Consider the following 24,781-nt stretch of genomic DNA (forward strand, 5'->3'; position numbering starts at 1 on the left):
GGGGGGGGTGGGTTTCCAAATTTCCTGGGGGGGTTTCCATGTGGGGGAAAATTGAGGAAAATGGTGAAAATACATGATTTTTAAAGAAAATTATCAGTGTGGGGAGTTTCCTGAAGCCCAAAAAAACCCTCTGGATCCGCCACTGCAGTATGCTCGGTCGTAAGGAAGCCTTGTATAAATGGAAATTAACTGTCAGACACGGGATAATTTTGAACATGGTTTTGTAAAACAGTCTTGATTGCAAAACAACATGTCTAATATAATGAGTTATTTATTTCCTTAACCAGACAAGCGCCTCATTGAAAATCGACTAAATGGCCATGAACTTAGATTCCCTGTACCACCGCCAATAGGTGTAAATAAGTGTTGGAAACTGTTTTTCCAGCATGACTATTTATAATCAAGAACAGTGTTCTGAGTGTAATACTGTAGCGGGGCTAGACCGGGATTCCAACCCTGGACGTCAGATTGTTAAACTCATGCTCTAACCAATAAGGAAATGTATCCAAATTGAATTTAAGAAAAGGTTACTGTATATATATATATATAAGAAAACCCCCACAGTGCAGTCGGACAGGGATCATTATTTAAGTAGGGTTGCTTTGTTAGAGTTATCCCCCTTACAACCTATTTCTAACATTAAAATAGAATAGCAGAGGCCTAGTAAAGCATCCTCGATGCTGCAAGGGTTACGCTAACTTGCACAGAGCGAACGTGAACGTAAACCCTGTAGTATCGACGATGTAGTAAAGAGGCTACCGATACATTCAATGCTCGTATTTCTGTATCTTCCCAATTATGTCAACAATTAATAATTTTTCTTTAAATTAACAACCATGACAGATATTTTACAGTTTTCTCGGAGTAAAATTCTTAGGGACAAACATCAATTTTCTAGTAACACAGTAGGTAACCGTGTCCTGCAATCCTTTACTACTTAATCCCGCGATCAACCATGGTTTATTTACAGAATCGTCTGTAGAGGTCACCACACAGTCCAGTACCACACACATCACAACTCCTCCACCAGGTCAGTCTTCACAGAGATGTTTTTGCAATTTTTAAATGCGACGGTTTTTCAGAATTATTAAAACAAAGTTGTCTGTACAATTTCGGAGCATTAGCTTATCACTTTTTAAGATCAAGTGACCGGAACATCCTCGATATCCAGGAGTTACGTTCACTTTCGCTCTCTGCACGCATGGAATATGTCATAGCAAAAATTGAAGGTAACGTGACTAGCTATTTGATTGGTTTCAGTTAATAAAACCCGAACACTCGCTAGGCCGATACCTGTCCTCTGACCACTCGCTAGGCCGATACCTGTCCTCTGACCAATCGCTAGGCCGATACCTGTCCTCTGACCAATCGCTAGGCCGATACCTGTCCTCTGACCAATCGCTAGGCCGATACCTGTCCTTTGAAGATTACAGAGGAGCGACACCCGACTTTAAAGACAGTCAATTTTACCGTTACGCGATCGACAGATTCTTTTGATGCACATCAATGGATCAAACTGGTCTTCTCGTCTCCTTCGATTTTGCTATGACATATCCCAGGGCTGTAGATAACGTAAGTGAGCGTTTCAACAGCTACGGTCATTTAAGGACGTGCCTCCATGTGTGATGTACGCGTGCATGTTTGTATCTGTGTTGTAGGCGGAAACGTGAGAAGGGATACACTGGCCAATGCCAGTACTAAGACAAGGATTGTATTACGATAGAAAACATTCATTATGATAAAGTTTTTAGAATATTTTATTGTATATGGCCTTACATACTAAAGGAAAGCTCTTTCTTTAAAATGTAAACAGTGCCTATTCACCTTGATAGTAGTCATATACAGATATTATACAAGTAATTTTGTCTCACAAATTGTTAAAATTGCAAATAACATAAGGATACAATTTGGCAGTCATATCCCTATAATGTCTCCCGAGAGGCTCGAGTGTACCCCACATCGTTTTACTCAGTCGTACAGTTGGACACTTGTAATCGACCTTACAGGATCACACTCAATGATAATAAGAGGCAGTAGTGGACCTCTGTATAGAGGATCGGGCATTTCTGGTGCTTCTGATCCTCTACAAATGTTTTCTCTTCAATGTCTCTTGTGATACCTAAGGGTTAATAAGTTTAGACAATCTGTAACGTTTCATATCGGTGATCTTGTGAATTTCAGACCTGCGGTTATTGGATGGTGAACTTACAATTTACGATGAGTGGGACGATGCTTTATCAGATAATACATCGTCTCTTTATAACAACACTAGGGACAATATAACAAAGGAGGTAAGTATTTCATCCAATTGACAAAAGAGATTGATAGTTTATCAAATGATACTCTCTCGTTTTAACAGCATTAGTAACAATCTTGCAAAAATTGGAAGTATTTTATAAGGTAAAAATTCTCTCGTTTCAACAATTCTAGTAATAATACAATATTGATTTGTTTTCTTAAAATTATCTCCCTGACATATGCTATTTTGATCTAATCCCAGCTGGCATTTTTCAGTCTGGTACAGCTGGTTTGGTTCCAGTATAAGTATTTGGTCCCACTTTGACTGTTTTGTGTCCAGTAACAAGGCTTAGTCTCAGTCTCAGTCTTGTTTTGCCCACAAAGACCGCTTTTGGTCCCACTATGACTGTTTTGTGTCAAGTATCTCTGCTCCAATTTTTGTTTTTTGCCCACTAACCCTAATTACTTTGGTCCTACATGACAGTTTTGTGTTAACTATGATGGTATTGTGGCCATTATTGTTTTAGTCCCTCTGTCAGTCTTTTTGTCTTCTAAGACTGTTTTTGTCCTGCTATGAACTTTTTTGTGTTCATTATTACGGTATTGTTGCTACACAGACTGTTTTGTGCACACTTTTATTGTTTTCTGTTCTTTATGAGTGTATGGTGGCCATTTTGACGATCTGTGACCTGAATGACTCTTTTGTGTTCTTTATGAGGGCATGGTTGCCATTTTGACTGTTTTGTGCCCTGTATGACTGTTTTGTGCCCTGTATGACTGTTTTGTGCCCAGTATGACTGTTTTGTGTTCATTATGAGAGTATGGCTGCCAGTTAATGAGATTTTATGAAAGTATTGTTGCCATTTTGACGGTGTTGTGCCCAGTATAAATGTTTTTTTTGGTGCTGAATGAGGTTAGTGTGGCAAATTTTGACGGTCTGTGACCTGTTTTACTGTTTTATGTTCAATATGAGGGTACTATGGCCACTTTGATGGTTTTGTGCCCAGTTTTTTTGGCACTTTATGAAGGTATTGTGGCCATTTTTACGATCTGTGACCTGTATGACGTTTGTATTCGTAAACGCTTTACCGAGAACCTCTTGATGCCCATTTAATATGTTTTTGTTTGCTATTACAGATGGATGAAATTATGTTAAATAGTAACCTCTCTACGTCCTATATGTCAGTACGCGTACTCAGACTAAGGTATGTATTATATAATGCGTTTAAGGTTGATGCTATTGTGATGATATGTTCTGTAATCATTGAAATTTATTAAAATTCTGCATATGCTGTATGGAAAGGTTTAACATGTATTAGGATGCTTGGTTTAGTATGTGTAAATATGTCACCCTGGTAATTTACTAGCCGCGATACTTTCACAGGAATTGCTATGACCCATTGAAAACTCTTGACGAGTTCTTTCCTGGAAGGGGAGTATGTCACCCTGGTAAAATACTAGCCGCTTCCTACCGACTCGGCTAGGGATAATATTTCTTTAGTTCATTCGGTAGAGCGTCAACTAGTAAACCAGAGGTCCCGGGTTCGACTCCTAGCGTAGGCATTGAACGCAAATGCCCTCTGTTACATATAAAATGCAATAATAGATAAACAGTAAGCGTAAGCTTATTTTTCTATCGTATTTTGTATGTTTTAGTCGCGGCAGTATACGTGTATATTTTAATATGGACTTCCGAGAATCCACGGAACTCCCAGGCGAGGTAGTCCTACCGGCCATGACCGAGTATATAATTAAAACCGCAAAGTTTGAGGGCACGACGACCCTTAACCTCAATCCAGCCACCGTCATACTGAGGATTAGAGGTGAGCCCGGACTTTTGTCTCTTAACGTTTACTTGAGTAACAAACCCTTAATATTTCGGAATTATTGTTATCATAAAAAAATAAAAAATAATGTATTATATGTTTTTGAAGTGAAATGGTACGTTTGGTTAAGTAAAATTATTTCTTCATTTGTTCTTGTTTTATTAACCAGCTAAAAGTGTTTTTATGTTAAACATCATAGTGTAATACATGCTATAGTTAAAAACTATACATTTTAAAAATTCAATTAAGTAAAATGTTTTACTTTTTAATTGTAGAACATACGTCGACAACAACTGACGGAACTACAGTATCTACCTTAACGACAAAAACTGTAGAAAGTACAACACATTCAAGCACAACACCTCCAAATACAACTCCAACTAGTACAACTACAAAAAGTACAGTTCCAGCAAGTACAACTACAAAAAGCACAGTTCCTACAAGTACAGTTCCTACAAGTACAACTACAAAAAGCACAGCTCCAGCAAGTACAACTACAAAAAGCACAGTTCCTACAAGTACAACTACAAAAAGTACAGTTCCAGCAAGTTCAACTACAAAAAGCATAGTTCCTACAAGTACAACTACAAAAAGCACAGTTCCAGCAAGTACAGTTCCTACAAGTACAACTACCAAAAGTACAGTTCCTACAAGTACAACTACAAAAAGTACAACTCCTACAAGTACAACTACAACAAGTACAGTTCCTACAAGTACAACTACAAAAAGCACAGTTCCAGCAAGTACAACTACAAAAAGCACAGTTCCTACAAGTACAACTACAAAAAGTACAGTTCCAGCAAGTTCAACTACAAAAAGCATAGTTCCTACAAGTACAACTACAACTGTAACAGCACCAGCAAGTACAGTTCCTACAAGTACAACTACAAAAAGTACAACTACTACAAGTACAACTACAAAAAGCTCAGTTCCAGCATGTACATCTACAAAAAGCACAGTTCCTACAAGTACAACTCCAAAAAGTACAGTTCCTACAAGTACAACTACAAAAAGCACAGTTCCTACAAGTACAACTACAAAAAGCACAGTTCCAGTAAGTACAGTCCCTACAAGTACAACTACAAAAAGTACAGTTCCTACAAGTACAACTACAAAAAGTACAACTCCTACAAGTACAACTACGAAAAGTACAACTACCGTCATTTTAACTACAGAAACTCCAGGTACACTTTTTTTTTAAATTTTCTCTTGTAACATACTATTATTCAAGTTGTCAAATGACTTAAAATGTTTCTAGTTACTTAACGTCACAGAACGGTTGAATCGGTGGCCAAGTGGTTAAGGCATCTGTGATTCTGCTACCTCTACTCCTCCACCACTGGGTCGCGTGTCCGAGACCTACGTGGGGCAGTCGCCAGGCACTGAGCGTACGTCGGTGGATTTTTTACGGGAACTCCGGCTCTCTTCCTCCACCGAAACCTGGCACGTCCTTAAATGGCCATATTTGTTAATTGGACGTAAAACCCAAACAAACAAACAAATAAAGAAGATGTTTCCTTACTCCTTAAAAAATCAAGTTTGTGTTTTCAAAGAATATCAATGACTGTGGAAACATAATCATTTTAGCCTTTATGAAACGAATTACTTTAAAAATATGAACGGACGCTGATATCCTAGTATCCTAGTTCCTGATTGGTACAATTATAACTCAGATAAGTTTTTTTTGTTAACATTTGCTTATTCGGTAGTGCCATACTTTGTCTTTTAAAAATGCCGAAAACATTAAATAGGCCGTTTATATAGTTTGACATATATGTATGAAGACGACTCATTTTCACTAAAGTTGTTAGCATATCACAGTTTGGACAACTTGACGAAAACCAAGTATGGCAAAACATTCATAAACGTTATAAAGTATTATTAACACGGCAAGTTTTTGACAAAAATGCATTTCTTGTGTCATCTTTACAGAGTGGTCACATGTATATACCAATTATAACAATAGGTCAGCCTGTCTATAAAAACATATTCTAGATACTTGTATATTTTTCTGTTGGTAATGTTATTCTAACTACCCGTTTACCAAACTATCACATCAAAACATTTCTAGAGGGGTTTTGGTGTGACGTCAGGCTCCAAGCTTTGATGTCGTAACTCTGACTCAGTAAAAGTGTTCTAATGTACTTATAACTGTAGCAGACCCTAAAATCCACCCACATTAAAAATAAATATACTCGTTAATTTCGTATTTGTTTTAATCATATATTTTGAGAAATGTGAATAGTTGTTAACTTTCTTCTGTACAAGGTGGTGAGCTATTGTCCTTTTCAACTGTTATTGTACTTATTGTATTACAAGCCCCTGCACTATCAATTACATGAACAATTACTGATATAGAATATACTTGTTTCAGATTTGTGTGAAGACGTGCGCGTACCTGAATGCGTTGCCATGGGACATAATGCAACAGTGTTTCCAAATCTGTTCCAACAAACCGACCAAGATACCGCCATCACCGTATTTCAGACGTACCTGCCATTAGCCTGCTCCGATAACGCACGCCATGTACTCTGTGCGACTTTGTTCTTTAAATGTGACCAGGGACTTCCTGTATATCCATGTAGAAGTATCTGCGAAGGTAAGGAAATGGTATATGTTTGACTACAATACAATGCAAATCAAAATTTACCTTAAAGTGAGTTCTTTGAGAGCTCCGAATGAACAAGATGTCTGAATGAGAGATTTAGGTGTATCAAACATTAAAACCTTTCCGATTTATTTAAATTTTGTTTAGGAATATGGACAGAAGTAATAGTATATAGGTGTTTTTATTTCAGGACAATTATTTGGAATTCCTGGATTTTGTTTTGTGTTCCAGATTTGGCAATAGAAAAATATTACAGATTAAAATTTTAACTTGAGGCTTGATCCTAGTGGTATATAAAACAGTGTGTCACTTCGAATTACGTTGTAATGTATACCTGTATATCATACGTCTGAATTTTACGGTATTAAGAAACTTTAAAGTGTACAATATTGTCTTAATTACACAGCGGCTGTGGCTGACTGTGGGGACAGCTTTCCTGTGGTAACCCCGGATTTATGTCAGGCATTGCCAACTGAAAATTGTGTTCCTCCTCTGTCCTCTCAGTCCACAACTTCGACTTTTATATCTACATCCACAGCAACAGCTGCTCCAGGTACTTATTGAGTTGTACCAATCCTGTTTAATGTTTTCTGACAAAATAATAAAGGTAGAGAGTAGGTTTTAAATTTTGACGAATCAACACCCTAAAACGAGTGTTTCCAATCTAATATCATGATTCTCTCAACATATTACATGTTGTTCAATAAAACTTAAGGAACCTGTAATGAACAGTGCGTTCTGATAGTTACTTTTTGTTGAATTGCATAACTGTTCTGCATATAAATGGACCTTGTGAAGGATAAACTGTTAAGGGGGTAATGTTCGCGGTATGATTCTTTTACTGATTGCAGTGTAAACTTTTTGGCATCGACAAGGGTTCTGAAATCTAAATGCTTCTATATAGCTATAATCCATATAAGTTATAAATAGATACGGATAATGCGATCATTTCCACACAGCGAAAATTGCCATTTTTATTGTGCGTTTATATTCATAGGTTTCAAACACTCCAATATAATCGGTTGACAGTTTTTTGTATCACTTAACTAAATCATTTATCAACAAATTAGCTATTCAAAATTGATGACCTGTTTTTTCTGTTCTTTAGATTTATGTGAGGCCGTACGCGTACCTGAATGCGTTGCCATGGGACATAATGCAACAGTGTTTCCAAATCTGTTCCAACAAACCGACCAAGATACCGCCATCACCGTATTTCAGACGTACCTGCCATTAGCCTGCTCCGATAACGCACGCCAGGAACTCTGTGCGACTTTGTTCTTTAAATGTGACCAGGGACTTCCTGTATATCCATGTAGAAGTCTCTGCGAAGGTAAGGAAATGGTATATTTGAGTGCTCCAACTGAACAAGATATATGGACAGAAGTAATAGTATATATGTGTTTTTATTTGAGGACAATTATTTTGAATTCCTGGATTTTTTTGTGTTCCAGATTTTGCATTAGAAAAATATGACAGATTAAAATCTTACCTTAAAGCTTGATCCTAGTGGTATATATAACAGTGTGTCACTTCGAATTACGTTGTAATGTATACCTGTATATCATACGTCTGAATTTTACGGTATTAAGAAACTTCAAAGTGTACTATATTGTCTTAATTACACAGCCGCCGTGGCTGACTGTGGGACCAGCTTTCCTGTGGTAACCCCGGATTTATGTCGGGCATTGCCAACTGAAAATTGTGTTCCTCCTCTGTCCTCTCAGTCCACAACTTCAACGACGATATCCACATCCACAACAACAATTGCTCAACGTATGTATATATATATATTATAAAGAAAAAACAAGATCTATCGACCGACTAAAAAACAAGCTACTTTCACCCTTCATAGGGCTCCTCATGTTTGTGGATATCACTTTTCAAAACTGAAAAACCCTGTGAAGGGTGAAAGCATTTATTGTTGTCGGTAGTTAGATTTTATTTTTTTCTATATTTACTTACGTCACATGAACATTTAATTCTTTCTTGTTATATATATATTTCTTTTCAAGCTACAAACATATCCATTCAACAGGTAGCTAATTTAATTTCGAGACGTATGCAGTTGTGACAAACGGAGAGCTTGTTCATTGATATCCAGACAAATTATTGTGTAAAACACCTTACTGAGTAATCATATCGCAATAATCCACGACACGTAACAAAAAATTCTTAAGTCTCGAATCTAATTTCTGAAATCGTTGTAAATTTATTAGTGTTCAAATCACAGATATTTTTTGTAAAGATATTTTAAACTTATGTTCTGAACAGAATCATGCGATCCAGTTCAACTTAACGCCTGCAAGATTCAGGGATTTAACGAGACACGATTTCCCAACGTTTTTCTGGAGGAAAATCAGAACACTGCCATAGCGACTTATCGTAGAGATTTCGAGGCAACATTTAACAGCAATTGTTCCTCTGATATTGGACGGTTTGTCTGTTCTCACCTGTTTCCGACATGTGATCGAGGTGCCAGTTATCTCCCCTGTCGACATTTCTGTGAAGGTAAGAACATACAAAAAGGATATTAACTTATTTTTCATTTCATACATGAATAATATAACGAGTATTAAATTTTTCGATTTTGTGACGCTTTTCTGGCCAGAGAACAAAAAGAGAGTTTTGGGACGAGTTTCATGAAGAATTTGTGATACTCATTGTCTTGTCGGTAGTTAGATTTTATAAAAATGTGTTCATAATTCCAGAAAAATGTGTTCTGAAGTTACCATCAACTCTTCCGTTTTACAATTGTGATGAAATATCTATGGGCGTAATGCGACATCTGTATGATACTGTGACGTCATGTCGATTGTTCTAACTCTTAATCTTCACATGAGGTGCTATTGCATAAGATTGTGCGCAAAAATATGACAATTTGAATGTAACATTATATTTCCATGGTTTAATGCATATTCAAGCATAAAGGTTACTACATGCGAACCAATATTTTTTGAATACTGAATACACTCTGTTTTTATTACATTTGCCATGTGTCCTATCAAAGCTCTTTGATTCGCCTGACATGATTAGCTGGTGATGTAGTTTGATCTGTTATAATTTCAGCCATTAACCAAGCATGTTCACAGAGCCTGCCATACCCGTTCCAGTGCCAGGATTATCCTGAATACAATGGGAAAGATAATTGTATACTTCCAACTTTCAAAAGAGCAGGTAAATTTACATTGTCTTAATCAAATTTGTAAAGCATGTCTCTTAGATATAATGACAGTAACTAAAATCAACATTATAATAGATAATATATACTTATGTATGGATTTAATTGACGTTTAGTTTAATTGCCTATTGTTAACTTGAATTTAAGGTCAAGTGCGTTGGTTGTGTGAACAGGGTCATTATGTGCATATGTGTTTAATTGATTGGAGCAATTCATTGCACGTGTAGAGAGTTCCTGTGTTGTGTTCTTTTGTTTGTTTACATAGACTAATTATCTCCCTTGTTGATTATATGACCTATAGTTTTTATTTCATAGTAAATTCACGTTTTGGACACAGATTTTACATAGGCTGAGCTGTTATTCGATTTATCTGTCAACACAGTCTCTGTCAACACAGTTTGTTAAGATGAAATGTAGATTTTATATCTAAATGACTCTTTAAAATTATGCATGTTGTATCGGTTATATCGTATAATAGTATTGGAGATAATTATACCTCTAGCAACGAACTTTGGGAGTATACTGGAATTACCCAGTCTGTCTGGATGTCTGTGGTCCGCAAAATCTTTTCCGGGCAATTCCTCCTAAATTTTTGCACCGATTTCAACAAAACCTTACATATATTCAAACTATCCCCTGATGTTGTGAAATCAGTAATAGTTTTAATTCCGACTGTGATATGTAGCTATGCAATAGGAATTAAGATAGTTTTTGGGGTCAATGCCAAAGTTACTATTACCAAAAATAGACCACGGTGGTGAGTGGGGGTGTTACAGTCAGGCACATTGCAGGACCCCTTACTGATTTGTCAGTGTTTTTGTTTGTTATACATGTTTTTTGTATCCCATAAAGGTTGTGCTGCTGGTTGGGCCTCCTGTCACGCCGAGTCTAAGTGTATCCCAGAATCTTCCGTCTGTGATCGTCAGGTCGACTGTATCGGCTGGTCGGACGAGAGTAAATGTAGTAAGTATGCCGTGTCTTGTTTGGACGAAAACAATGACATTGCTTAGAAATATACATAAAATAACTAGGATATTGCATGCCCAGAAATAGATAGAAGTATATAATAATGTGGTCTTTAGGAACAACAGATATGAATATGCAAAACTACACTTGAAAGAACATTATGACTAGTATAGACAACAAACAGAAAATAAAACATTCAGATAAACAGGTAAACATCTTCAGTAAGGCTAATACAACTGTAGTAAGAAGACAATACACTTGTACTGCATTATGTTTCAGTGAAACTGACCACTGACCTACTTTGTCATTTGTTCCTATTCCCAAGCTATTACCGCTGATTGGGCATTCCCCCGCCAACATTAGTTCTACCTATTGTAGATACTTTTACTGTTGTGGGGGTACATGTACATATACATATGGCAGATTATGATTAGGGAAATGATACACTTTTACTTTTGTGGGGGTACATGTACATATATCTATGATAGGTAAATGCTACACTTTTGTTGTTGAGTGCCGATGGGAGATTATAATAAGGTAAAAACTACACTGTACCGGTGGGAGATTATGAAACCGTGAATGCTTTATTCAATGCTAAACTTGACACTTGTTTTTATGAGGTTGTGACGTAGAGTTTGAATACCAGTGTACCATGGGGATGTGTATAGAGTCCTACGAGAGATGTGATGGTGTCAAGCATTGTCCTGATGGCAGTGACGAACAGAACTGTCGTAAGTAATTATATGTTCTTAAAATATGTATACATGCAACTAACAGTGATGTATCTTAGGTCGACCATATATGTATTATAGACCCACTATTTTTAGTATAATTTATTTTGTTCAGCATGCATGTAGAGTTAGATTCTATTGTCTGTTTACATCCACTGGTCGTCTTTTTATTAAAAAATCTCAAATCAAATTGATCTTCGATATATATATTTAACTTGATGGGCTTTTGAAATCTTTATTTAACATTTAGATTTTGTGACTATTCTTTTTAATTGACCTTTATCATTTTTACAGAATGTCCGAAGGGGCAGCACGTCTGCAACGATGGCACGTGCATAATGGCGGAGTGGCTGTGTGACGGAGAAGTGGATTGTCCTGACCGCTCAGACGAAACAATCTGTGGTAAGGCAGAGAAGAAGGAATAATTCTACAAGTTTTTGTTGCGGTTTGGTGCTGTCGATGAAGGAGAAGATGATTGCCTCCCTAAACACACGGTCTTATTCGCCATGTACTTTTGTGTTTAGTATAGACTATGACGTCAGGAATTGTCCTGGCGATTTTATTTTTTCGTCATTGTTTCACTAAGAAATACAACGAAGGTTTAAGATAAAATAAAAGTAATTCCAAAAGATAAATGACGATGTGACAGATACTAATCCATCGGTTTACCTGCCTATTTAGTTTAAAATATTATTTTCCAGAGAAGTGTCTCACTTCGGAATTCTCTTGTCTGGACGGTAACTGTGTCGGCGAAGAGGAGAGATGTGACTTCCACAAAAACTGTCCTGACCAATCAGACGAAAGGGAGTGCTGTGAGTATCTAATGAAATTAAATATATTAAGGTGTTCTTTATAATGGCACAACATATTTATGTAATGCCCTATTTATGCGTTTTAATAGTTTTGAATATTTAGAAGCATAAAACTATATAGCGGTTAAGTAATACACCGTATTAATATTAAGTATGTTTTTGATCTTCGTGTGAACCCAGAGTGACATTGTATGGAATGTTGTACTTGCCATATTAAATCACGAAATGAATGATTTCGTGATGAATACTGTTCATTATAGCTACAATCGTAATCATTGATAGCCATAGCCACACGCTTTTCATAATATACACAATTTACAAATGTTTAATTTCAATTTAACCTGTAATCCCATCATTTTTGAATTAGAAGCATCACTGGTGAGTAATAGAAGGACATAACAACAATGTAATGCAGTGTAGTAAAGTGTTTCCTGTAATCGTTACCAATGTTATTTCGTCTTTGCGTATTGCAGAGTTATCTTCTCTCGGGAGCAGGTATTGATTGTTACGTCACTTGTTTGTGAGAGTAACGTCATCAATTTTTGAGAAAACGACGTAATTTTCTCGCCCAAACCAATGACGTAACAATCAATACCTGCTCCCAAGAGAAGAGAACTCTGCAATACGCAAAGACGGAATAGGCGCAATCACATGTGTGTGTCCTACAGTCATCTTTGATTGTTTAATCCGCTTATAAAACTGGAAGTGCTGAATGATTCGTCAGTAAGGGAAAGTTATGTCATCAATAACAATATAATGTGTGTTCTCTTCTTTGATATAATTCAAGTAGTTCAGAGTATATCAACAAAATGAAGCAAACATTCTATATAGAATCATAGCAAACATTCTGTCAAAAATAATGCAAAAATAAATTAGCGAACATTATTGCAGCAATATCTAGCCAACAGGAAAATATAATTAACACTATCAAAATGACTAAACTTTAGCATGTGTCATTGTCTTAATTGTCTACAAATATATTAGTATTGAATAAATGCGATTCCGATACAGAGTTGCTTCCTCATCAAAAGGTCATAGGTCAGTAATTTGATATTTAATGCTTACCTGACAGTGATAAGAGATTCAGCAGGTATGATCAAAGTCGCTAACGGCCAAACGTACGTCCCGGTGTGTGCGGACTCCTGGACAGATACATCCGGGTACATGGCGTGTGAAAAACTCGGAGATAAGTACGTATATCATTGCTCTTGCCACACAATTGAAATTGTAAAACCATAAACCGATTATTAAGTCGTATTCATGTAGTATATTTATATCATATATTAGTTATCTGCTCTTCTAAAGACCACTTATTATGTCTTTCGCCTAAAAAATATCATGTACGGTCCTAATTATTATAGTCAGTCTGTTCCTTGTCAATGTTATGCCCTCAGTAACAAGTAGCAAGTGTTGACGGAGTGCCGTGTAGATTCTTTACTAATCGTGCATTGTAGACAGACCGTCAACAGTAGCAGTGTAACCTACGCTAGTGCCCTGTACGCCAGCATCAGCATTAACGGCTCTCACAACAGTTACCTAGGCCGCGTCAATATCGGGTAGGTATTTACTACTGCTTGTTCACAAACAAACATTATAACCGCTCGGTTCACGAAATCAAAGGCTACATTGTGATTTATATTGATATACAATACAATATAACCGAGGTTCTTTTTCTGTTGGCATCCATTAGGAGTCGAACCTATAACTAAAATTATGTGCCTAGTGTTTTACCGATTATACGGAAGGGAAATTAGTCGAGTCAGTAACGTTCACTATTATGACTTGTTGTTCAAGTGTTTCGGAGCATTTTTGTCTCTGACATTATTACAAGACCATCATTCGCTTTGTGATCAATGGCTTCATCTGCACTGAAAAAAAGGTATTGATCAACAGCTAACTTTAACAAAATAAGGGCTCGTGGTCGACACGCATATACAAAAACTGGAGGAAACTAAAACGCATAGTAGAAAGAAATATACCTAATACACCAAAACCAGCATCGGTGATGTGGAAGGGTTGGCGTTTTCTGTATCAGATGTGGCGCAGTTGTGCCTTCTATATAATCCTGTAACACTGGTTTTTGTACTATTTTACAGATCTTCCTGTAAAGACAACAAGGTGGTTGTGGTCACGTGTGTTCCTAGAGGTAAGCAGGTGACAGTTTTATATTCTCATAACTTAAATTATTACATAATCAACGTGTTTGTGTACAAGTATCGTTTAAGAAATAGAAATATCTTTTCACTAAAGTTCGAAATTATTTAAAATTCGTTATCTCTGTTTTCATGAAACTGACTGATTCATTGTTGCATTAAAGTCCTAATTGAACGATGCATGCTCACAATAAAGACTACTGCATGAAATAGTGGTTCTTAAACGTTTCTTAAATACTTCGATAGGACAGGATCATACATTTCATTTTTTATTGAATATAACAAGGTATGGTTTCTTTTCTCCAGACTGCGGTCGGCGTCATGTGACTGAGGGTATTGTCCAGTACATCGTCAATGGTGACGCTGCGTTACCAGGGGCGTGGCCATGGCAAGGGTCGCTACAGATCGGTGATTTCGGCAACCATATTTGTGGTGCCTCCCTTATCGCTCCAGACTTCGTAGTCACGGCGACACACTGTGTAATGTAGGTAGAGCTAATATACAGCGATATCTGATCTCATTACAAACAACAACACCTTGAATCAACTGGCTACTACTTTGTGCTGATAAATCCGTGTCTTCTGGATGCTTTTCTGTTTTAGGAACTTATTGTCTTTTAGGTAGTTTAACAGTTGAGCAATGTAAAATAAAGTTGAATCTTTAACATCAAATGATTTTGCTTAAAAATAATGGTACAAAGTTGACCGAAAACATAATACAGCTCATTAGTCATACTTAATACTTATTATTGTGTCGTAATGCCTTGTTAAACTAAAGTACAGCGATTTATCACGGCGTTGTTGTCAAAATTATGTGTCTTTAAAGTTATTCTGATATTAATTGTTTCACGCACTTGTAAACACAACTTTTCATCCATTTCGCTGCTATGAAAAGTGTATTTTGAAACAAGTTTGGCAGTAACGCGTTTACAAAATGATAATATGTTTTGCTAAAAACCAGAAAAAAAGTTTAACATTATCAATGTGCCTATGTTAAATTAAGTCTATTTAATTGCCTTTTCATGAAGTCGTTCAAGTAAATTTACATGCATGCATTTACGAGCATTTTGGAAATTCTTTTTAATAAAAGCACACATGTTATTATTTATGCAGCGATTTCCTTGACCCATCATCCATGAGCGTGGTTTTCGGGGTCACGAACAGAGTCACAGGTGGTGTTACCAAAGAAGCCTACAAGGTGAAGAGGGTAATCAAGGCCAATAACTCGTACTTTCGTTTTGGGCCAGGGGATCTAACTTTGTTCCAGCTGGCCAACAGTGTAAAGTATACACCTTATATACAGCCTGTGTGTCTACCGGAAGTAGACGAGGTGTTCCCAGAGACAGCGATTTGCTATACTACTGGATGGGGAAGGACGGAACCCGAAGGTAAAATCCTGTTTTATATATATGTTTATATAATGATATTCCTTCCTGTCATTAGGATATTTAATGTGCACACTTGTTGATGATTAAAAATGGACATAGATACACACTTGGTATATCGTACGCCTTAAAACAATATGGATGTTTTGTTCAAACAATTCTTGAGAGCTATGTCACTGTTGTGCAACCTGTATAACATGGACCACAGACACGTCCTAAACTGTCATTACCTGTTAGTAGGACGTTTAACATAAAAAACACCAAAAACCGAAAGAATGGATCAGATAATTATTATTATGCAAAAATTTGAAGTGTTTCCTCGGGAAAATAACACCTTGTGCAGTAAAAATGTATTTTGCTTTCTAAACGGACTTACTCGTAGTTCTTTCCTTCCTTCCTACTTCTATTAACGACACAGAAAAAAACCCGTTGTATATATTGTCCAGGGTGCCCTCCCAAGGTCTTGGGTATAAATTATATACAAAGTAGGGTATATTTGTATACACCTTTCTGTGTTGATTAAGAGTTGCTAATACTACACATCTACCGTGTAGCCATTTACGTATCAAATCTAAGACCGTCTGATTTTGTTAATGATATATCAAACTTGCACCAAGTGTACAACTTTTCTGTTCAGGAGAGTATTCCGCCACGCTGAATGAACTGAAGATGAAGCTGTGGACACTTGCTAAGTGTAATGGAACACACGGGTGGAACGGAACGATCGCGGATACGTACATGTGTGCTGGGTATTACAGTGGGATCAAGTCGGTGTGTAAGGTAAAGTCAAGACTGCTTAAGTGGCGCCCTCTATCAGACAGACATATCCTATGCTACCTTATTCAAGTCATGCAAATAAATGTTACTGTTTGAAGCCTTGAAAAGGACACGTGTATTAAACATGCATCAATCTCGACTTCGAAACATCACAGTAAGGATAAAAAATATCTGCATGTCACGTTGAAAAAATGATAGCATTCATTGTAGACATGTTTAACAAAATTGCTCATTTTTTGGCCATGCAGTGGTGCAAGCGTTTGGTGATCATGGTGATTTGTTTTATGGAGATAGCGGTGGTCCCCTGGTATGTACGGATACACTGGGGACAGTCAGTTCAAGCCCCGGTGATTAGAATCATGGTGATTTGTTTTAGGGTGCAAGCGTTTGGTGATCATGGTGATTTGTTTTATGGAGATAGCGGTGGACCCCTGGTATGTACGGATACACTGGGGATAGTCAGTTCAGGTCCCAGTGTTTAGAAGCATGCTGATTTGTTTTAGGGAGATAGCGGTGGTCACCTGGTATGTAAGGATACAATGGGGACAGTCAGTTCAGGTCCCGGGGTTTAGAATCATGGTGATTTGTTTTAGGCAGATAGCGGTGGTCCCCTGGTAGGTAAGGATACAATGGGGACAGTCAGTTCATGTCCCAGTGTTTAGAATCATGGTGATTAAATGATAGCATTCATTGTAGACATGTTTAACAAAATTGCTCATTTTTTGGCCATGCAGTGGTGCAAGCGTTTGGTGATCATGGAGATTTGTTTTATGGAGATAGCGGTGGTCCCCTTGTATGTACGGATACACTGGGGATAGTCAGTTCAGGTCCCAGTGTTCAGAATCATGGCGATTTATTTTAGGGAGATAGCGGTGGTCTCCTGGTATGTACGGATACAAGGGGGACAGTCAGTTCAATTCCCAGTGTTTAGAATCATGCTGATTTGTTTTAGGGAGATAGCGGTGGTCACCTGGTATGTAAGGATACAATGGGGACAGACAGTTCAGGTCCCAGTGTTTAGAATCATGGTTATTTGTTTTAGGGAGATAGCGGTGGTCGCCTGGTATGTAAGGATTCACTGGGGACAGTCAGTTCAGGTCCCAGTGTTTAGAAGCATGCTGATTTGTTTTAGGGAGATAGCGGCGGTCCCCTGGTATGTACGGATACACTGTGGCCAGTAAGTTCAAGTCCCAGTGTTTAGAATCATGTTGATTTGTTTTAGGGAGATAGCGGTGGGCCCCTGGTATGGACGGATACAATGGGGACAGTCAGTTCAAGTCCCAGTGTTTAGAATCATGCTGATTTGTTTTAGGCAGATAGCGGTGGTCCCCTGGTAGGTAAGGATACAATGGGGACAGTCAGTTCAGGTGCCAGTGTTTAGAATCATGGTGGTTTGTTTTAGGGAGAAAACGGTGGTCCCCTGGTATGTAAGGATACAATGGGGACAGACAGTTCAGGTCCCAGTGTTTAGAATCATGGAGATTTGTTTTAGGGAGATAGCGGTGGTCCTCTGGTATGTAAGGATACAATGGTGACAGTCAGTTCAGGTCCCAGTGTTTAGGATCATGGTGATTTGTTTTAGGGAGATAGCGGTGGTCACCTGGTATGTAAGGATACAATGGGGACAGTCAGTCCAGGTCCCAGTGTTTAGAATCATGGTGATTAAATGATAGCATTCATTGTAGACATGTTTAACAAAATTGCTCATTTTTTGGCCATGCAGTGGTGCAAGCGTTTGGTGATCATGGAGATTTGTTTTATGGAGATAGCGGTGGTCCCCTGGTATGTAAGGATACACTGGGGACAGTCAGTTCAAGGCCCAGTGTTTAGAATCATGGTGATTTGTGTTAGGGAGATAGCGGTGGTCCCCTGGTATGAAAGCATACAATGGGGACAGTCAGTTCAGGTCCCGGGGTTTAGAATCATGGTGATTTGTTTTAGGGAGAAAACGGTGGTCCCCTGGTATGTAAGGATACATACGGGACAGTCATTTCAAGTCCAGGTGTTTAAAATCATGCTGATTTGTTTTAGGGAGATAGCGGCGGTCCCCTGGTATGTACGGATACACTGTGGCCAGTAAGTTCAAGTCCCAGTGTTTAGAATCATGTTGATTTGTTTTAGGGAGATAGCGGTGGGCCCCTGGTATGGACGGATACAATGGGGACAGTCAGTTCAGGTGCCAGTGTTTAGAATCATGGTGGTTTGTTTTAGGGAGAAAACGGTGGTCCCCTGGTATGTAAGGATACATACGGGACAGTCATTTCAAGTCCAAGTGTTTAAAATCATGCTGATTTGTTTTAGGGAGATAGCGGTGGTCCCCTGGTATGTAAGGATACAATGGGGACTTGGAAACTGGTCGGAGTGTCGAGTTACGTGTCCAGTTACTGCAACTGGACTGCCAGACCGAATGTCTTCACCGATGTCCGGCGATACGTCAACTGGATAAACACAACCACCAGTAAATATTCCAGAACATTAATGTCGGTTAATGACTGGCTGTTATTATTCCATATATTTATAAAAATAAATCGACAATGGATCAAGCCGAAGAGTGGATATATATATTAAATTATATGATTATATATAAGATTCTCAAATATTCGATTTATAAAATGAAAAAAAGGTTATCAATCAGTTCTTTAATAAATATGCATACCTCTTTGCTTTCGGTGATGTCTCCAATACATCGTTGGTTAGCTTATTGTGTTATTAATATAACATGGCTAGATATTATCTTCCATGTGTCCAGATATGAAATTTCAATCAAATATCTATTAAACCAGTTATCTGTACTCGTCACTCTATGATCTTAGTTGTTACGAAAATAAATGATATCCACACCAGCTCTGTACCTACAGATGTTCAGATGTGAGCTGAACGGATAGAGCTATAGACAGAATGTACACGCTGCGTTACTCTTTTTACAGCTGCAGTGTTTACCTGTGATAACGGCCAGCTTTTGTACCAGACAGACAAGCTGTGTAACAGAGAAGATGACTGTGGTGATGGTAGCGATGAAGCGGCTAACTGTCGTAAGTCACATTCAAGTTAAATATGTTACCAATAAATATGACCCGTGTAAAACTTCAGTTTCCGGATACGAAGTGTTGCTTCGGTTTCCTGTCAGAAACATCAGCTACACCTTCGACAATCAATACTGCGTGGTTCTGGATTATTATTTTTGCATCAACTTGATCCTGTTTGTGAATGCCATCTCATTTTTGTTGATATTTGAATCGTACATTCCTGATTCCAAGCCTGACGTATCAAATATAAATTCCCTCATGGAAAAAATACAGTTTCAACCAAAGGCAAATTCAACCATTGGTTTCATTTTGGTTAGGGCTGATTTGTTTGTTCTTGTCTAAAGTCACATGTATGCAAGTTAGCGTTTTATGTGTAACAATGAATGTTTCTTTTCGCTTCCAGCGATCAGCGTCAATTGCACGTTTGACGATCCTTTTTTGTGTGGCTACGAAGTAGACGGGTTTTCTTGGGAACATGGCAACAACCGATCACAATATCCCAGTAATCTCCCATCAGCCGATCACACTAGAGGGCGCTGGCCTGGTAAACACTCGTTTTACCTATAATATAGAAATTCAAATCAAAACTAATTATATAATTCAAAAGTTTGAAGATTTTTCAAACTAAGGATAAACAAAAACTCAGACAAATCCATTTAAAAAATATGTCTGCATTAAATATTTTATATGTAGATCAATAGAAATATGTCATATAATGACAATAGCAACCATGAAATCAGATAACGATGAAAATAGGAACGTCGTTATATTTAATACACAATCATCCTTAATTACAGGTAGGTACTTAGTGGGTGCGGGAGTAGCCGTCGTGGAAGGCAGAGTGACCTCCCCTTTGCTGACCATAAACATGGACTCGTGTGTCCGTTTCCACTATAACATCCGCGGCCAGGTGATGTCCGGCCTGGTCGTTCGTGTCTATAACGAGAGCAGTGTGACAGACTCTAAATCACGGGTGTTGTGGTCATCCGGCTCAGGGGTGTTTTCAGAGCAGTGGTCAACTGGTCATCTTGACCTTCCACCTGGACGTTATTATCTTGCTTTCATCACCCCAGACAAAATACGAGTCGCCATTGACGACGTCATGGTCATTCTTGGGAAATGTAACGCAACAGGTAAAAAGACTTGTGATCCGACTCGTTACTAACTGTGTCGAATGGACTTTCCCACGGAATGAGTTATGTTCATAGCTAGATATCTGGGTCTATTAACAAGGCGAGATAGACAATTGGCTTTAAATATATACAATAACAATAGCGTAAAGAATAGTGAAGAGATGTTTTCCTATATTGAATTGTTTCCCCACAACTCATAGGTATTTATATTATCAACCTTGTAATCCGATAGATCTGAAAAGAAAGAAGGGAAATAATTGCTAAAATACTTAAAGTTGAAAAACAAAAACGGAAATAATAAAATCTTTAAGAAATACTAGTACATTATATGCAATAAAAATGTCATTGGTTGCCTTTACAGTGTGCAGTGCGGATGAGTTCTGGTGCGATTCCGATTCTACGAAAATCCAATGCATTCCAATGGAGTCGAAATGTAACCTTGTTGTAGACTGCCCAGGGGGAGAGGACGAGGGAGTGACACCATGTGCAGGTGAGATCGGTCAAAATGGAACATATCACTAACAAGTCTTGAGACAGCCACAGGCTATTTGTATTAGTCCCCTACCGGTGAAACCTTAGCTACCTTAAGATTATGACATGTCCTGTCTTGTTTCTTCTTAACGACATACTTGTTTTTATAAGACTTGTATGAATTGTCACATTTAATTGTGCAACCAAGGATGACCCATTGAGAAATAAACATGGATTTATCCAGGTTATTCTGACCTACACATGAATTACCAATAACAAAATGTAAGGAGGTAAAAAGAACAGAAAATCCAAATGGTATTGTGTAGGGTTTAAGGTCAGGCGGCATGATGCAAAGGTCTGTTTGTCTTGTATCATCCAGTTGTTGGAAAAATATGTTTTTGATATTAAGCGGGCAGATAACTCTGCAAATCTTTTCCATTTATTCGGACTGCAACAGTAAGTGAAAGTTTTTATTCACTAATTAAACATAAGAAAGTTTAACTTTTTAACATAGGCTCATTTTAATGACGTGATTGGGTGTAACATATAAATTTTGTTTTGTATATCTGCGAACTTAAAAACGACTGGTGCTAGATATAGGCCTACACATCGATATAGTTCTGAAGTTATCTTTTACAGCCGAGCCATCAACGCCCTCTTTTACCTGTAACTTTGACGACAGCTCCCGATGTGGATTTCAGCAGGACAGTAGTGACTCCGGAGAACTTGTGCTGGTCAACAGAACCTACCTAGACAGTGTCCTACTGCATCAAGCTTTCAGTGACCACACTTCCGGTCAGCGAGATGGTATGAACAACACAGTACGATCTGCCTTACTGCTCGAATGGCTGGAGTTCTGTACTAATATTAATCTGCTGAATTCCAATCTTGTATATAGCTGGTCATCTTATAATTGAACGATCTGTATAACATACAGGTCGATAGAGAAAGTCCTTTGTTGGTACAAAACTACTCAAAATTGACGGGTTTGACCTGCATACATTTAATAGCAATGCATTTCCGACACACATTTTTGAAAACAAGATTAAAAAAACAACAACAAACAAACAAACGAACAAAACCAGCTCTAAAATGTTAATAAACTTATCATGTGGATATTCATTGTCGTGTGTTGTGTATGTTTTTCTGAAGGCTCATCCTTAGAACCTTTAGTTAACATACATCTACGTTTAAATTCAAAACCGTATTACAAAAACTACAAAGTAATACACAACATTTTATTTCAGATAGAGCTTTAAATAGATCAGGTCTATTATGAATCGAATAATCACACCTATTGTTTTGTTCATCGATGCTATTTTCGAACACAATAATATTAAATACAACATTCTCGACACTACAGTGTTACATTTTTTAGCTTAAGATATGATAAGTACTACCACAGACTGTAGCTCGACAGGGCGACTATCTGATTCCGTGCAGATATACACATACACATTTTATATTTCAGGCTTCCTGCTGTTTGCGTTTCAGACGCTATTCTTGAAAGACGATTCAACTGTTATGAGACAGAAGCTTGACCTTGAAATGCTTGATCATTGTCTTGTGTTTTACTTTAGAGGAAACACAGAGGCGGAATTCACGGTAAACACATGTTTTCAGAAAAACCGTTACCTTACTAATTTAAAGGTGTTTGCTTAACCAGTACACCTCTAAACGTTGATTTTCATTAATGAATGGATTTTCCGCACCTCCCTGTCTGTTTCAATCCAATTTGAATTGCCACCTTTTGTCCCTAGCACCCCGATGAGTCGTAGCAGGACAAAGCTGATTTGTAGCCAGTATAATATAATTTTGGCATACTGTGTCTATTACCATAATTTACAATTACAAATGTGTTTTATGTTCATCTTAACATGACAGTTTATAACTTTTGAGAGAGACCACATTTGATATAAACTCATGAATAATGCTATTATTTGTACATGTTTTGCTAATATAAGTTTGTTAACCGTTTATATGTACATTAGATTAAAAATAAGGTGACAAATCAACTTATAATTTATTATATGTCATAAACATGCGTTTGCCAGTAGCCAAACGATTTTTTTTTTAGTTATTTTTCGTTACTGAAAATATCTATGCTATTCAATGTACATAATTCAGGTAATATATATACTACAATAAGTTTAGCAAAATAATATTTACATCATAGGTTAATGCCCAAAATGCGCCATTTTGGTGTCATTGTTACTGTAGAGAACTTCAATATCAAGACACACTGCGATATCATCGATAATTAGCATGCTTCCTGCAATGACATTGTTATATTTCCTGTAAATAGTTATTAAGTTATTCTTACGTCTCCTTCATAATAGGATATGTATTGTCAAGTGATTTTTAAAGAAAACATAACTATAATCGTGTATTTAAAAACACATTTTAGAATGTGTTATGTCAAATACGGTACTTGTTATAATGCGTCTCTTTCCGTGTTTATTATCGTTAAATCTTTATTTCAGGTTGACGCTGAATACACCGATAGATCAGACATTAACTTGTGGAACTTCACAACAGGACGCTCGTTTGGTTGGGCCAAGGCACAGATCCAGCTCCCACGGGAGTCAGCTGTGACCTTACGGTACAGCATCACCCAGGCCGTGGACCGCGTCATGACCTTCCCAACACCTTACTTAGCTCTGGATGACTTTTCCATATCACGAGGGATATGTCCTACATACGGTACAGATATTCTCTCTTGTTGTTTTTTTACATGTTTTAATCGGAAATTGTTTACCTCTTTTAATTACGTTATATTCACCCCTGATCAGGAAAGTGGCTTCAGCAGGTTGGCTAATATCGAGATAGGAATGTTTTTGCATTATTGGTATGTATACCTACTGAAAATGCAGACAGTATTGGTAAGCAAACGCGGATGAATATCTGCGCAATAGAAGCCCTCCCTGAACGATGGTAAGGTCAGTTTCACTTTCAATCTCACCATGATGAGTAATGATAATAGACCCCAATCGAATATCAGATTTTAAGCATGAAATTAATTTTATATCAACATGTACCTGATTTATTTAAAAGTTACATGGCCCAGCTAGTTTAGTCTGAGGAGAAACCTTTTAAACGGTTTGTCGTTATAAAACATTTTCAGTCAACCTCCTAAGCTAAAAGCCCTTTTTCTATTTCCAGATTGTGCAGCTACTTGGTCGAAGTGTGGCTCTCAGGATTTCTGTTACCCCACTTCAGCGACCTGTGATAGAACCGCCGATTGTATTGATGAGACAGATGAGTCATTGTGTGGTAAGCTTGGAGATAGGGAAAGTGGAGGGATGATAGAATCGCCGATTGAATTTATGAGACAGATGAGTCATTGTGTGGTAAGCTAAGGGATAGGGAAAGTGGAGGGATGATAAAGCCGCCGATTGTATTGATGAGACAGATGAGTCATTGTGTGGTAAGTCGCCGATTGTATTGATGAGACAGACGAGTCATCGTGTGGTAA

At 37.6% G+C, this 24,781-nt stretch overlaps 1 protein-coding gene across 1 annotated transcript in view; it reads left to right on the forward strand.

Moving 5' to 3' along the window:
• The window catches only part of LOC110445892, a 37,537-nt gene that overhangs the window by 6,230 nt on the left and 6,526 nt on the right, over positions 1-24,781 (forward strand). The window contains exons 3-33 of the mRNA XM_021490741.1: positions 971-1,030; positions 2,182-2,291; positions 3,376-3,443; positions 3,895-4,061; positions 4,340-4,891; positions 5,087-5,248; positions 6,439-6,663; positions 7,079-7,225; positions 7,781-8,005; positions 8,302-8,448; positions 8,947-9,183; positions 9,742-9,849; positions 10,706-10,816; positions 11,440-11,550; positions 11,845-11,952; positions 12,252-12,362; positions 13,435-13,552; positions 13,817-13,918; positions 14,459-14,508; positions 14,822-14,999; positions 15,628-15,902; positions 16,537-16,679; positions 18,978-19,134; positions 19,604-19,708; positions 20,106-20,246; positions 20,500-20,835; positions 21,197-21,325; positions 21,946-22,113; positions 22,778-22,911; positions 23,790-24,009; positions 24,469-24,579. Of these exons, the coding sequence (XP_021346416.1) occupies positions 971-1,030; positions 2,182-2,291; positions 3,376-3,443; positions 3,895-4,061; positions 4,340-4,891; positions 5,087-5,248; positions 6,439-6,663; positions 7,079-7,225; positions 7,781-8,005; positions 8,302-8,448; positions 8,947-9,183; positions 9,742-9,849; positions 10,706-10,816; positions 11,440-11,550; positions 11,845-11,952; positions 12,252-12,362; positions 13,435-13,552; positions 13,817-13,918; positions 14,459-14,508; positions 14,822-14,999; positions 15,628-15,902; positions 16,537-16,679; positions 18,978-19,134; positions 19,604-19,708; positions 20,106-20,246; positions 20,500-20,835; positions 21,197-21,325; positions 21,946-22,113; positions 22,778-22,911; positions 23,790-24,009; positions 24,469-24,579 (5,016 nt within the window). The remainder of the gene's footprint in view (positions 1-970; positions 1,031-2,181; positions 2,292-3,375; positions 3,444-3,894; positions 4,062-4,339; positions 4,892-5,086; positions 5,249-6,438; positions 6,664-7,078; positions 7,226-7,780; positions 8,006-8,301; positions 8,449-8,946; positions 9,184-9,741; positions 9,850-10,705; positions 10,817-11,439; positions 11,551-11,844; positions 11,953-12,251; positions 12,363-13,434; positions 13,553-13,816; positions 13,919-14,458; positions 14,509-14,821; positions 15,000-15,627; positions 15,903-16,536; positions 16,680-18,977; positions 19,135-19,603; positions 19,709-20,105; positions 20,247-20,499; positions 20,836-21,196; positions 21,326-21,945; positions 22,114-22,777; positions 22,912-23,789; positions 24,010-24,468; positions 24,580-24,781) is intronic.

The sequence above is a fragment of the Mizuhopecten yessoensis genome, unplaced genomic scaffold (assembly GCF_002113885.1).
Source record: "Mizuhopecten yessoensis strain PY_sf001 unplaced genomic scaffold, ASM211388v2 scaffold2401, whole genome shotgun sequence".
Lineage (NCBI taxonomy): Eukaryota > Metazoa > Mollusca > Bivalvia > Pectinida > Pectinidae > Mizuhopecten > Mizuhopecten yessoensis.